At 46.6% G+C, this 15,966-nt stretch overlaps 1 protein-coding gene across 1 annotated transcript in view; it reads left to right on the top strand.

Annotated features, from left to right (window-relative positions):
* EOGT (EGF domain specific O-linked N-acetylglucosamine transferase) overlaps positions 1-13,392 on the top strand; it is a 31,532-nt gene extending 18,140 nt beyond the window's left edge. The window contains exons 10-16 of the mRNA XM_044302073.1: positions 254-325; positions 442-528; positions 1,849-1,917; positions 2,389-2,450; positions 3,350-3,469; positions 6,176-6,278; positions 12,811-13,392. Of these exons, the coding sequence (XP_044158008.1) occupies positions 254-325; positions 442-528; positions 1,849-1,917; positions 2,389-2,450; positions 3,350-3,469; positions 6,176-6,278; positions 12,811-12,957 (660 nt within the window). The 3' untranslated portion in view covers positions 12,958-13,392. The remainder of the gene's footprint in view (positions 1-253; positions 326-441; positions 529-1,848; positions 1,918-2,388; positions 2,451-3,349; positions 3,470-6,175; positions 6,279-12,810) is intronic.
* Positions 13,393-15,966: the final 2,574 nt, after the last annotated feature.

The following is a 15,966-nucleotide window of genomic DNA, read 5'->3' as shown; positions in this document are numbered from 1 at the left end:
GTAGAATGTTTTTAATTGGGGAATTTTTGCTTCCTTTTTTATTTTACATACATTTGAGAAAAATGGTTACAAAGATGGGCGTTTTTTTAATTTTAAAGGGGAAGTGCTCAGTTTTAAGCGTGTTATCTGGATTTTACATTTTGAAACATTGCAACCCTTCCCGTTGGGAGGGCGACCTATAAAACAAAGTTCATGCTTCATGTCTTTATGGCCATTTCTGATCCTATCCCTTTTGCATTTATGTTCTTTTAAGGTCTGCTTCAGGGATGCTGTGTTTGCTCTCCTGCCCAGAATGAGATACGGGTTATTTTACAACACGCCGCTGGTAAGCTCGTTATCCCGCGATGTGACGGATGACAGCACAAGTATTGTCTGAAGACAGGAGATGTGCCCCTTTATTAGTGCAGTAAATTTCCAACGCTTTTTTTTTTCTTTCTCTAGATCTCAAATTGCCGCGGCACCGGATTATTCAGAGCGTTTTCACAACACGTGCTTTTCCGGCTGAATATTTCCCAAGAAATTTTAAAGGTGCGATATAAATCAACGTAAGGGTTTGTTCCTGGGCGCAGTTCATTACAGTCAAATATACATATCGTTTTTTTTTCTTTTAAAGCCTTCTGTATGGATAAAGTAGAGCGCCACCGCCTGCGCTGTAAATAATATATGTATAAAATTATTCATAGCCTGCCAACAATATATGGAGCACTTACACATTGTCAGACAGGAACACGTAAGGCTGGCAACTATTAAAGAGGAGCTGTCCGCATTGTGAATGTGCCTTCAGGCCTTGTGCCCGCTTTTATGTCCTTATCTGCAATAAAAATGTAGTAAAAAATAGCTAACACCTAGACCAAGGATCAGCAGCCTCCGGCACGCCAGGTGTCCTGAAACTACAACTCCCAGAGTGCTCCGTTTACTTCTGTGGAAGGTAGAAGAACAGCCAAGCATATTTGCATGCTGGGAGTTGTAGTTTCACAGCAGCTGGAGTGCCGAAGGTTGCTGATCCCTGATCAACCTGACTACATGACCAGTCACTTGAATAGGGAAAAGCATGAAGATTGCATGATACAAGATTAGGAAAAAAATGTCTCCTTTTGAAATGACGCCATCTTGTCCATTGGCTGTCGGTGGTATTGCAGCTCATTCAAGTTGAAGGGCATCTGTCAGCAGTTTTGTCCCTATGACACTGGCTGACCTGTGACATGTGCACTTGGCAGCTGAAGGCATCTGTGTTGGTCCCGTGTCCATATGTGCCCGCATTGCTGAGAAAGATGATGTTTTAATGTATGCAAATTAGCCTCTAGGAGCAACGGGGGCGTTCCCATTACACCTAGAGGCTCTGCTCTCTCCAAAAACCACCACACTTTGATTGACAGGGCCAGACTGTATAAATGTGATCACACCTGGCCTTGTCACTGAAAGTGCAGAGGGCGCGGCAGCTGCAGAGAGAGCTGAGCCTCTAGGTGCAATGGTAACGCCCCCGTTGCTCCAAGAGGCTCATTTTCAGGGAGAAGAGCCTCGGCAGTAGCATAGAAAAATGAGGAGGCTCCTTCTACAGGGGAAGTAAGCAGGGACTATATTGTTAGCTGCCAGAGGGGGAAGGAGACGGCAGCTGTGGACAGAATCATCCAGTGGGGAAATGTGGAACGGGAAGAGGTATCTTTATGTTGGAAACACTGCAAATTTCTTTAAAACGGCCACAAAATATATAAAAAATGATTTCATGCGATCGCCCCTTTACCTTCTCTGTTAGGATCTGGTCACATAATGAGGTCACATCGCACCAACTTGACCACCCTATGTGAATAGATACTTATTCACTTGATTTACTTTTACTTTTGGCCCTAGGAGGAGAAGATTCGAGTCACCATCCTTATACGCAGCACGGAGTTTCGGAAAATACTGAACTTGGACGAGGTAATCATTTCTTACTTCATTATTATTGTGCAAAGACCAAGCGGGCATTGGAAGCCTAAAGAGGGTGCCCGTCCCGGTGGCCTCGTCAGGTTGTCTGTCATCTGTTCTTGGGGCGTTTGGTGGATTATAGAACTTTTTCATTTTCACTTCTTTGTGGATGGAGCTTGTCCTCCGGTCCTGAGGGAACAGCTTTGTTATCACACAGGAACCTGGCATCCCTCTCCTTCCATTACTAAAGCCTGGCACAAAGCCGACATTGACCTAAGTGCAGGAGCTGAGAAGTGGAGATCCAGGCGCACTTACCGGTATTCTGTGGGGTTGGATCATTTCATGGAGTCATTCGTAACCACAGACTCTTCCTGTTTGTGCTGCGATCATGGGAAATAATCTTCAGGTCTCGTAGGAAATCTGGAAATGTAACAGCAATGTAACCGCACGGATAACGACACTAAACATGTTTCTTTCCCTCAGCTGGTCCTCTCCTTAAAGGCCGTCCCGCTCTTCCAAGTCACCGTGGTGGATTACAAATATAGGTATGCCCATAAACCACCTATGTGATTGTCTTGTAGGGCAAATCCTAGATAGGGGCACCCCATGGGGTTGTCCCATGAGGCCTGTTAGGGCGTATAGACTTCATAGGGGGGGGGGGGGACCAAATACTGATTGTCATGTGTGTTCGTCATTAGGGATGAGCAAACACATGCAAGTTCGGGTTCCTGCCGAACTTCAGGTCAAAGTTCGGGACCCGAACTTGACCCTGAACCCCGCTGAAGTCCATGGGGACCCAAACTTCACTTTATTATTTTCCATTATAACATGGATATAGCGGAAAATAATAGCATTTTTCTAAGACAGAATGCAAAAGAGTATTGCCATTTAGGGGTTAAAAAAAAAGAACTCGCCTCATCCACTTGATCGCGTCACAGCAGTCTCTTCTATCTTCATTCAGCAGAACCTGGCAATGACGTCACTGCGCTCTCCCGCGTGGTGACGTCATTGCGCACATCGCAGGTCCTGCTGAATGAAGATAGAAGAGACTGCTGCGGCGCGATCAAGTGGATGAGGAGAGTTTTTTTTTTTTCAACCCCTAAATGGCAATACTCTTTTGCATTCTGTCTTAGAAAAATTCTATTATTTTCCGCTATATCCATGTTATAATGGGAAATAATAAAGTGAAGTTTGGGTCCTCATTGACTTCAATGGGGTTCAGGGTCAAGTTCGGGCCCAAAATGGCCATATTCTTTTGCTATTTTATTTTAAAAAATAACTATGTTATAACGGAAAATAATAAAAATCACCCGAACACCGAACCCGGACTTCAGTGAAAGGGTCCAGGTACCCAAACTCGCAAAGTACGGTATGAACCCGAACTTCGCAGTTCGGGTTCGCTCATCTATATTCGTCATGCATCATTTTTTATGTTTCTCTCTAGATCTCTTGGATTCCTCGAACAGCTAAAAATCACACATAACTCTGACATATTTATTGGCATGCACGGGGCCGGACTGACGCATTTACTCTTTTTACCGGACTGGGCAGTTATATTCGAACTGTAAGTCGTCTTCTGTGTTCTCACGTGTTGTATGAACGTTTCTTTTTGGCATAAGTAAATTGCATGACTAGCAATTCCTTCATATAATGTTGTCGGAATGGTCATCTTGTATTCAGCTGAGGGGACCTAGGGTACATGTATAGCAGCTATCTGTCTATGGGGGGCTCTTTTTGGCTTGTAAAGGGAGACTTTCCCAAACCATTATGTAAATGTATCTGGTAACCTGAATGTGGCTATTCTAGACAACCTCTACATATGTGTTGTGCGACAACTTTGGCATACCATCCATACAAGCCCCTTAGTGAGTTGGGATCTAGCACTAAACTGCTTCCTGCCGCACAATCTCAGCATTTGCTGCAGCCACCACTAGAGGGCGCTCACTGCATACAGATTTTTACAGCTCCAGAGATTGTCTAATCTCTCTACAGTGAGCTCCCTCTAGTGTTGGAAATGGAAGCAGGAGATTTGGAGTTCTGTATGTACAAAATGTAACCTTATCTTACAACATAACCGTGGACGTTATTAAAAAAAATTGCATGGGGGAGCGGTGGGGTATGAGTCCCATTCTGAGTTTAGCTAGGTTACCCTTCTGTGTATGCCCCTGATGCAACCCCCACCCCCTTGCTCAGTGCCGCTTTTAGAATGGACTTATTTTAAGTAAGCATGCTGATCTGCCCATATATCCACATTTCTAGATAAGACTCGACCATGACAAGACAGAATGGAATTTATTAAGAATTATTTATAGACTCTTAGAGTTCTGTTCCCACGAGTCACTTGTGCACGGTCCGCTCGGGATTCGCACAGACATATCTGTATATGGATGCTGAGAATCCTCGTTATTCGCAGTGGCCATGTCCCAGCCCCATTAGTCCATGCGCACCTTTGGCTTGGCGTATTAATAGTGCTACGCCATGTTTTATGGGCACTTTAAGCTAGAAGGGTTATATCAAATATTTAGCAGGTTGCCGTCATAGATGGGCATGAGCGAATCGAGCCTCAGATCATAGATCCGAAGTTGATTCATTTAGAAACGTTGTTAATGCTGTTTCCGTACATCATTAAAATGTATTGTCTCCGTGTAGCCAAACTTCATCTCGCCAGAAGTTGCGCGAGACTTCGGTAAATTACTATGGTATTCCTATCTGTGTATTTAAAATACATTTTAAAATAGGAAAGTGGGCTTTGGTACCGAGGTACACGCCAGGACCAAAGCCGACTTCGGATTCCTATTTTTAAATGCTTTTAAATACACAGATAGTAATACCGTAGGAATTCACTGAAGTCTTGCGCAACTTCAGGTGATACGAAGCTATGCTACGCGGAGCCAATACATTATAATGCTATACGGATACAGCATTAACAATGACGTTTTTGAACAAATCGACTTCGGATCTATGATCCGAAGCTCGATTCGCTCAAGCCTAGTCATAGATCATACATTAAAGGGGTTATCCCTTCTGAGACAATGGGGGTATATTTCTAGGATATGCCCCCATTGTCTGATACCCGCACCTGCGCCGAGAGCGGTGGCTGGAGCACCCCGGGTTTTCAGAGAAGGGAGCCCTGAAAGTGGTGGATGATGCACTGCTCCTGCACAGCCGCCCTCCTTTCATTTCTGGCTCGGCTATTTCCATTGACCCCATTGAAATGAATGGGGGCAGTGGCCGCGCAAGTGCGGTGCGCTCCAATTCACTTCTATGGGGAGAGCGATTAATGGTGGCTGAACCCGGGGTCCTCACTCCGTTCTCGGTATTGGTGTGGAAACTAGCGGTGGGACTCGCACCTATCAGACAATGGGGATATATCCTAACGATATGGACCCATTGTATCAGATGGGAATAATCCTTTAAAGGGCATCTGTCAGCAGTTTTGTCCCTATGACACTGGCTGACCTGTTACATGTGCACTTGGCAGCTGAAGGCATCTGTGTTGGTCCCATGTTCCTATGTGCCCGCATTGCTGAGAAAAATGATGTTTTAATATATGCAAATGAGCTTCTAGGAGCAACAGGAGCATTGCCATTACCCCTAGAGGCTCAGCTCTCTCTGCAAGTGCCCCACCCTCTGCCCTTTTGACAAGGCGATGGCAGTAAAAATGTCCTCACACCTGGTCCTGTCAAAGTGCAGACGGTGCGGCTGTTGCAGAGAGAGCAGAGCCTCTAGGTGTAATGACAACGCCCCCATTGCTCCTAGAGGCTCATTTGCATATATTAAAACGTCATTTTTCTCAGCAATGCGGGCACATATGAACATGGGACCAACACAGAGGCCTTCAGCTGCCAAGCGCACAGGTAACGGGTCAGCCAGTGTCATAGGGACAAATCTGCTGACAGATGGCCTTTAAATCTACATTAAAAGAAGAAGTATAGAAACGGTAAATCTGACAGACCAGCGTCAAACTTTAGACATTTATCAAACTTCATACACTGTAAAAACATGGAGTTTTCTAGCCATTTTTTGTAAAACTCATTCAGTAAGTGCATGGCCCAAATAATGCCGTTTGTGTATCAGCTGCGCTGTGTGCCCCCCAGGGGGGTGAAAAGGCAAAATTATTGCCGTTAGGTGTAGGGAGGTTAGTGTGAACAGGGCACATCATTATTATTATTTTTTTCTCCCAGAATATTGCTGGTCGTAAAGCATGCAGTTACCCAGCAGAGGGCGCCATTGTCCAGAATCCTTTAAACTTGTGATCTTATCACCCTAGGTATAACTGTGAAGATGAGAGGTGCTACTTAGACCTGGCCAGACTTCGAGGAGTTCACTACATCACATGGGAGAAAGCGGACAAGGTTTACCCTCAGGACAAGGTAAATAGTGCTCACCGGATATCTGAACAGATGATGGGGGTTACAGTACACGTACACAATAGGGCTGTCACGATACCAAAATTTTGATTGGATTTCAATACCATAAAAAAGTATTGCGATACTCGATACCATGCGAATAAAATGAAACACCAAAAAAGCTGCATGCATTCCGCATTTTATGGAACGTCCGGCCCATAATCGAACAGCCCTATCCTATTTTTTCGGGGGACAAGGTGACAAAAAAATGGCGAATCGCGCAGTTTTAATTTTTTTTCTGTTAGTGTTCACCGCATAGGAGATATTTTTTTATATTTTAATAGTTCAGACTTTTCGGACATGGCGATATGTAATATGTTTATTTATTTATTGTTTATCTATTTTATATGTAAAATTGGGAAATGGGTGATTTATACTTCATATTTTTTGGTGTTTTTTTTCTTTTTGTAAACTTTTTTTTTCTTTTTTTTACTTTTTATTTAATAACTATTTCCCCCTTATGGGCTAAAACCGGGGACTTTTGATCCCTTGTCGTATTCACCCTAAGGGCTCACGCACACGAACATATTTTTTTTCCTGTCCGTACTGTTTTTTTTTTGTTTGTTTTTTGCAGACCGTATGTGGAACCATTCATTTCAATGGGTCTGCAAAAAAAACTGAAGTTACTCCTTGTGCATTTTGTTTCCGTATGTCCGTTCCTCAAAACGATAGAACATGTCCTATTATTGTCCGCGTTACGGACAAGGATAGGACTGCTCTATTAGGAGCCGGCTGTTCCGTTCTGCAAAATACGGAATGCACGCGGACGTCATCCATATTTTTTGCAGACCACAAAATACATACGGTCGTGTGCATGAGCCCTAATAGAGATCTATTAGGGTGAATAGGGCCTCACACTCTCCCTGCTGCGCACACAGCAGCAGGGAGGTTACCATGAAAGCCAGGGCCTAAGTAGCGTCCTGGCTGCCATGGTAACCGATCAGAGCCCCAGGATTACACTGATGGGGCTCCGATCAGAAGCTGCCACTACACCACCAATGAGGAGTATTGATTTAATACTGGGGAGTTGGGGGGGTGCACTGCGCCACCAATGTTTTTAAACCATTAATACAGATACAGGAGGCAGGTGCCAGCGGCAGAATCACATAGACGGCACCCGACCTCTATGACAGGTAGCTGCGATCAGCGGCAGTTAACCCCTTAGGTGCGGCTCCTGTATCTGTATTAATGGTTTAAAAACATTGGTGGCGCAGTGTACCCCCAACTCCCCTGTGCTGCTGAGGGAACATAGAGCGCACTGAGAGCAGCGCGCTCCAAGTTCTCTGATACTAGGCTGCGCAGTAGCGGTAAATGGCAAATCCGGGTATCGAATCAATACCTGTACAAAAGTATTGATTGGGTACAGGGCCGGCCTTAGGTGTTCAGGCGCCCTGTGCGAGCTAACCTTGTGGCGCCCCCCCCCCCCCCCCCCCCTTACACCTGGTCGCATAAACACACACAGAGGAAAAAAATGGCTCTCTGATTTCTGAAAATGTAGCAGTGTTACCAGCAATCCTATGTAAAACCACAGATAACACTAGTGCTGATAATGTGGTAGTGTTACCTGCAGTCCTATGTAAAACCACAGATAACACTAGTGCTGATAATGTGGTAGTGTTACCTGCAGTCCTATGTAAAACCACAGATAACACTAGTGTAGATCATGTGGTAGTGTTACCTTCAGTCCTATGTAAAATCACAGATAACACTAGTGTAGATCATGTGGTAGTGTTACCTGCAGTCCTATGTAAAACCACAGATAACACTAGTGTAGATCATGTGGTAGTGTTACCTTCAGTCCTATGTAAAATCACAGATAACACTAGTGTAGATCATGTGGTAGTGTTACCTGCAGTCCTATGTAAAACCACAGATAACACTAGTGTAGATCATGTGGTAGTGTTACCTTCAGTCCTATGTAAAATCACAGATAACACTAGTGCTGATAATGTGGTAGTGTTACCTTAGTCCTTAGTGTGCCTTCCTGTGTCTATCGCACGGACTCCCTGCTGGCGGCGCTGCCTCCTCTTCCTTCTTCCTCTGCACAGAACGTCCTGATGCAGCTGCGTCAAGACATAGGAACAGTGGGCATGGTGATGGTGACAGACAGGAAGAGACACACACACACACAGGGACGGACACACACACATACATACGATAAATATGATCACATCACAGTTCCTGCCTGTCTGCTTTGGTAAAGCTGGGCTATGTCAGGCTTTAGCAGAGTGGGCACAGGACAGTGGACACAGGGCACAATATGTATGCAAGCACAGCTGAGCGAGTGCAGGGCAAGCGCCCGCATACACATTACTCCTGCTGCCTGTCATACCCCCCCCCACACCGGGCATTTTGGGGGGCATTAGGGGTTGGATGATGCGGATTGTGCACATAGCCACCAATCATATCCCCCCCCCCTCCTAAAGGTAACTGATGTGCTGGGGGAGAGGAATATGATTGGTGGCTATGTGCACACTCAACATCAGCAGCAAGGAGTTAAAGTCCAACCCTTAATGGCCCCCAAAATCCCTGGGGGGGGGGGGGGTTGATGTAGTAGCAAGAAAGCACACTGTCCCCCTGTCCTCTCTGAGCCCCCCCTGAGTCCTCTCTGAGACCCCCCCCCTCACCCATTGCACACGTTTCCCACTCCAGCACCCCCCCCCCCCCCACCCAGTCACCATGGCATTGGCACAATTCTCCCTGTCCCCTCCAGATGGGCAGCATCAGCACATCTCTGCCCCCCCCAGTCACCATGGCATTGGCACATTTCTCCCTGTCCCCTCCAGATGGGCAGCATCAGCACATCTCTGGCCCCCCCCCCCCCCAGTCACCATGGCATTGGCACAATTCTCCCTGTCCCCTCCAGATGGGCAGCATCAGCACATCTCTGTCCCCCCCAGTCACCATGGCATTGGCACATTTCTCCCTGTCCCCTCCAGATGGGCAGCATCAGCACATCTCTGCCCCCCCCCCCCCCCCCCCAGTCACCATGGCATTGGCACATTTCTCCCTGTCCCCTCCAGATGGGCAGCATCAGCACATCTCTGCCCCCCCCAGTCACCATGGCATTGGCACATTTCTCCCTGTCCCCTCCAGATGGGCAGCATCAGCACATCTCTGCCCCCCCCCCCCAGTCACCATGGCATTGGCAGATTTCTCCCTGTCCCCTCCAGATGGGCAGCATCAGCACATCTCTGCCCCCCCCCCAGTCACCATGGCATTGGCACATTTCTCCCTGTCCCCTCCAGATGGGCAGCATCAGCACATCTCTACCCCCCCCCCCCCAGTCACCATGGCATCGGCACATTTCTCCCTGTCCCCTCCAGATGGGCAGCAGCAGCACATCTCTGTCCCGTCCCCCCATCCCCCATGGCACTGTTGGCACATTTCTCATTCTCCAAATAAATACATACTTGTTCTTGTAGATAGACCATAGACGACTAGCTCTAGCCTCTAGCTGTAGTGCTGCCGCCTGCCGCGTGGGCCTTGCTGTGTCTGCTGGGCGCGCTCCGTCTTCTCTCTGGGGGCGGAGCTCAGTGGCAACGTCAAAAGGAAAGACGTGCCTGTGCAGTGCGGGCCACGGCAGCTACGCTCCGTCCCCAGCAGCCACTGGTCTGCCGTCTGCTCTCTTAAAGAGACAGGCAGGCAAGCCAGGCAGCAGAGAGAGCGGAGCTCAGAGCGGCCGTGAGCCCCGCCCCCTCCTCACTCCTTCAGTCCGGACCGGAGCGCTACCTGTGTCACACTGTTACTGTGTAAGTCCGCCGCCCGCCCGCAGGCCCTGCAGAATAAAGATTCGCGTCACGGCGGGCTGTCGGGCGCCCAGGTTGCTATGGCGCCCTGTGCGGCCGCACAGCCCGCACACCCCAAAGTCCGGCCCTGATTGGGTATCGATAATTTGATACCCGGTGCAACCCTAGTACACAATACAGTACTAACTTAGGGTGCATCTTAGACTAGAGGCGTCTTCGCTGCAATTTGTCAAGATCTTATGTTTTAGCGAACAGAATTGAAATCATTTTCGCACAAGGAACATTTTTGGTTAAGAGACGGGTGGAATGGATGCGTTAGACAAAGTCATGCAACATTCTAATAGACTATGAGTTCCAGTTCTTTGCCTTTTCCAAGATCTCTGCTTGCTGTCAGTGGATAGAGGTATTCCTGTTTACATTGAGAGGCTTAAAACAGTCCTAGAAAACAGCTGAGGACATATTACAATGTAGAGACATACATACCGTGCAATGGAAGCAGCTCATTTGGCTGCCATGGGGCCCTAATCGAATGTGGCCCTAGGTGTGGTTGGTCCCATCCCTTTTGCTCCTGTGGCATGAATGTGTGTAGGACTCTCCTCTCCAGAGGGATTGAATGTTTAGCAGCAAGAGAGTTAGGAACTGGCTAAAGGGTTATGGAAAAGATATGGAGGATCAATGTTAGACCACAGCTCAGACCTCAGATCAGACCTCAGATCAGAGCTCCAATGTTAGACCACAGCTCAGACCTCAGATCAGACCTCAGATCAGAGCTCCAATGTTAGACCACGGCTCAGACCCCCAATCAGACCTCAGATCAGAGCTCCAATGTTAGACCACAGCTCAGACCTCAGATCAGACCTCAGATCAGAGCTCCAATGTTAGACCACAGCTCAGACCTCAGATCAGACCTCAGATCAGAGCTCCAATGTTAGACCACAGCTCAGACCCCCAATCAGACCTCAGATCAGAGCTCCAATGTTAGACCACAGCTCAGACCTCAGATCAGAGCTCCAATGTTAGACCACAGCTCAGACCCCCAATCAGACCTCAGATCAGAGCTCCAATGTTAGACCACAGCTCAGACCTCAGATCAGACCTCAGATCAGAGCTCCAATGTTAGACCACAGCTCAGACCCCCAATCAGACCTCAGATCAGACCCCTTTTGTTAATTATGCCACAGTTAAAACCCCCAGTCAGACATCAGATCAGACGCCCAATGTAAATTAGACCACAGCTCAGACCCTCAAATAGACCTCAGATCAGACCCACATTGTTAATTGGTCATCAGATCAGACAAATAAAAAAACAGCTCACCTCTCCTGCTCCGGACACCGCCGCTGTTTCTGAGATCCAGCGCTCCTCCTGCTGTGCTGTGACCTGACCTCACACAGCACGAGGCCACAGAGCGCACCTAGGTCCTCGCGTTGTGCGCAGGTCACAGAACAGCATGCGGCACCGGCACATGAAGACCAGGAAGCGGTGAGTGCAGCCAGCACAAGGAGCACTCTATTCAACACTCCCCGGTCCTCCTGTACTAATGAGCGCTTCCATAGTAGAAGCGCTCCTTAGTATTCGCCATACAAGACACACTAACATTTCCCCCCCACTTTTTTTTGGGAAAAAGTATGACTAATGCCTCATGCACACCACCAATGTGTGTTTTGCGGTCTGCAAATTGCAGATCCTCAAAAACACAGATGGCGTCCGTGTGTGTTCCGCAATTTGCGGAACGGCTAGGGCAGCCATTTATATAACTGCCTATTCTTGCTCGCCAAACGGACAAGAATAAGACAGGTTCTATTTTTTGGGCGGACCACAGAACGGAGCAACGGATACGGACAGCACACAAAGTGCTGTCCGCATCTTTTGCGGCCCCATTGAAGTGAATAGGTCCGCATCCAAGCCGCAAAAACTGCAGCTCGGATGCGGACCAAAAGAACGGTCGTGTGCATGAGGCCTTAGGCTACATGCACACGACCGTATGTGTTTTGCTGTCCGCAAAAAAAAAAACGGATGACATCCGTATGCCATCGTTTTTTTTTTGTTTTATTTGCAGATCCATTGTTACAATGGATCCGCAAAAAAAAACAAAAAAAAAACGCCTAAAACGGACAAGAATAGGACATGTTATATATTTTTTTGTCAGGGCTACGGAACGGACATACGGATGCGGATAGCACACGGTGTGCTGTCCGCATTTTTTGCAGACTTATTGAAATGAATGGGTCTGCATCCTATCCGCAAAAAAGACGGAACGGACACGGAAACAAACAACGTTCGTGTGCATGTAGCCTTATAGGATGAAAAAATACGGCATATTTCAATAACCTTTCTATACTGAAACTGGAAACCCCTCTAGACCGTTATTTGAGCGGTATATGAGGAACACACCGACAGTTGTGTATTATTCCTCGCACGGTCACGTGGTGTCGCACGACCCACGACCCTTTCCATTGACTCTTTTCGTTATTTAAAACTATATTGTTCTTTCCCATTATTGGGCCTCTTCTGTTGAGTTGTGACACATTTCAGGCTGTGACAGGATCAAAAGCAAATTAATTGGTCATTAGTTCTACCTGTCAATAATTCTCCGCCGTGTCCCGTACAGAGAAAAAAAAAGAGATCAATAGTTCCCGGGGGCTTTAAATGAAAGTTGTTTTCTGTGTCCAGAATTAATTAACTTGTCTTTCGGTGGAGAGAATGAGGTGGCGGACAGTGACAAAGCTTGTTATGCCGTCTAATTAAGGGACATCACCCGACTTTGGGAGAACACCCGAAATTTACCAATTACGCCTTCGATGTTGAGGAGTTTGTACGGCTGGTCAGCTCGGCAGCAGAGTACGTGGCGCGTCATCCGGAGTGGCCGCTTCAAAGACGTCATGACGAACTGTAATCCGAAAAGGAAGGATTTCACCATAGATTGTAATCTTATATTTTATAATGTAATAAGTTATTTATTTATTATTAAAAAAAATAATAATGTTAGATGTGGAAATTGATGAATTTGAATGCACTAGATACAGTTTAGAGTTTTATTCCATTCTACTTTGCTTATTTAATTTTTTTAATATTTTTTTTTTTTTTGCTCTCCGCACATTTATCCAGCTTATATCAGTGACATTGCTCGTTATATACCTGAATTACAGAATGACAACGATCTCATTGACATCCAGCCGTCTGATCCTTCTCTCCCAAAATCTGCCATTACCCTGGGTTCAGACCTGAGCGTTTCTGAGACGCGCGTTTGTGTGATTGACTGCAGTGTTGTCCAATGAGTCTATGGCCAAAACGCGCGACAAACGCCCAAGAAAAAGCTCAAGAACTTGTTTATGCGTCGGGCGTTTTACAGCGCGTTCAAACGCGCTGTAAAATGCTCAAGTGTGAACCAGGGCCATAGGGAAGCATTGGTTTTCACGTGTTGAGCGTTTTACAGCGCGTTTGAACGCGCTGTAAAACGCTGAGGTGTGAACTTAGGGTTAGGGAAGAATTTGTAAGGCCGCCATACACATTCCATGGTCAGCTGGTCCCTCAGCCGATATGTACGTCTAATGTGTATGGCCAGCTTTAGATTGACACCAGTTTCCAGAGCGGGGGAGGGGACAGAGTAGATCCACATTGGAGAGGCTGTTTGTATGACTGTGACTGGTCGCTTTTGTTATAAAAATTTCATTTTCTTTTTTTTGTATCAGATGGAAATTATTTTGTACAATGAAGATTTTGTACGACATCTTTATGATAAAGCATGATTAAGGGAATGTATGGTCCTACCGTTTGAATCAAGTTTTTATGTTAAATATATTTTAAAAAATGTTTTGAGTTATCTTATTGTCTTTGTCACAATTTTATAAAAAAAAAAATAATAAAACCTTGCGGTTTTCACTCTATCCTCCTAGTTGGCTGACATTTCGTTTTCTGTACAGATCACTTCTCGGCAGTCATGTCATTATCATCACAGGCGGGATTACAATGAGAGGTAACAGATAGATAGATATATATATATATATATATATCTAAGACAGGATCCATCATTCACCATAGTTAATGATCGCAGCTCGCCTCCTCCCCCTACCTCTGTCACAGAGCATGCCCACAACACTCTCCCATAGAAATCACCTCCAGGCTACAGGTTTCTATGGTCCATGTGACTGCAGTAAAAGCAAATCCCTGAACTGCAGTTAAAGGGGTTTTCTGACATATTTTAACTGATGACCTGTCCTCTAGATAGGTCATCAGTATCTGATCGATGGGGGTCCGACACCTGGAACCCCCGCTGATCAGCTGTTTGGGAAGGCACAGCGCCCACAGTAGCGCCGCGGCCCTCTCAGCTTACCAAGCACAGCGCCGTACGTTGCATAATGGCTGGTATCAGTCTCAGCACCATTCGCTTCATTAGGACTGAACTGCGCCTAGGTCATGTGACTGATGAACATGACATCACAACTGGCGTCCTGTACACATCATGCACATGGCGGCATTATGGATGTGAAATAGGACACGCACTACTGTGTGCCTTCAGTTTTACACAGGATCCATGAAAAAAAATAGCAATCTTACAAGATCTTCTTCCCATTGCTTCCAGATGAGAATACGATGCCTCTGATAAGGCACTACGTTGTGGCGTACGTTGACCATGTGCCGTCATATGGGGTCTGTGCGCACACTATTCCTGTGTAACCCGCCTGTTGATGGTTGCGTTTTACTCTGAATGGGCCTTTTAACCCCTCTTTGGTTTACAGCGTTCTAAAGAAGGGGGCTCGGCTGCAATGCCAGACACAACCAGTCAGCAGACGTGGCGCTATTTTTACCACTAAACTTGCGATTATGCCACCATTTTATATGCAATTCGCTCACACATCAATACGTGCCTGCGTGTAAATGTCCTAAGCGCGGTGGCTCAGTACTGGCACTGAGATGACGTGCGATAGGCTATACCAGGCATCCTCAAACTGCGGCCCTCACGCTGTTGTAAAACTACAAACCCCACAATGCCCTGCTGTAGGCTGATACCTGTAGGCTGTTCGGGCATGCTGGGAGTTGTAGTTTTGTAACAGCTGGAGGGCCGCAGTTTGGGGATGCCTGGGCTATACAGAAGACTACGCTAACCGGAGTTTATGAAGGGACGCTGAGAGTTGTAGTTTTGCAACAGTCAGTGAGCCACCAGTTGGTGATTGCTTTTTTAGATGGGAAAAAAATATCAAACAGCGCCACCTAGTGGATAAAATAATGCTGGAATGACTTCTGTAGATGTTTTCAAGGCAGTTGTCTCTTCTTCTTAGATATGTTGACACCTGCCGGGTGTGATACAGGATCCATGAGAGAGGACACCACGGAAATATACCATCTGCAATCACATGTAAAATCTATGAGGATCTTATTCTGACTCCAGACAAAAATAATGATATAATAAAATAAATCGAGCGTCTATAATGTACCGGCTGTTTTAGTGCTCAAGGCCCCATCCGTGGGATATGGATCCAAAAATAGCGTCCTGTGAATGAAGCGTCGTAAGATAGAACATGTATATAAATGGTTAATAAATAAGATGCTGACGCATTTCCAACCAGGTGGCAGGACTTCTTAAAGGGCATCTGTCAGCAGTTTTGTCCCTATGACACTGGCTGACCTGTTCCATGTGCGCTTGGCAGCTGAAGGCATCTGTGTTGGTCCCATGTTCATATGTGCCCGCGTTGCTGAGAAAAATGTACTAAGTTATAATATATGCAAATGAGCCTCTAGGAGCAACGGGGGCGTTACCATTACACCTAGAGGCTCTGCACCCTCTGCACTTTGATTGACAGGACCAGGTGTAATGACATTTAGGCCTCTTGCACACGAACGGGGGCCGCAAAGCACGAACACCCACCGTGGGGCAGCCGCAGCGGATCACGGAGCCATTCACTTT

The sequence above is a fragment of the Bufo gargarizans genome, chromosome 7, assembly GCF_014858855.1.
Source record: "Bufo gargarizans isolate SCDJY-AF-19 chromosome 7, ASM1485885v1, whole genome shotgun sequence".
In the NCBI taxonomy this organism is placed as follows: domain Eukaryota; kingdom Metazoa; phylum Chordata; class Amphibia; order Anura; family Bufonidae; genus Bufo; species Bufo gargarizans.
The sequence above is the reverse complement of the archived record's forward strand: the minus strand, read 5'-3'. Positions and strand labels throughout refer to the sequence as shown.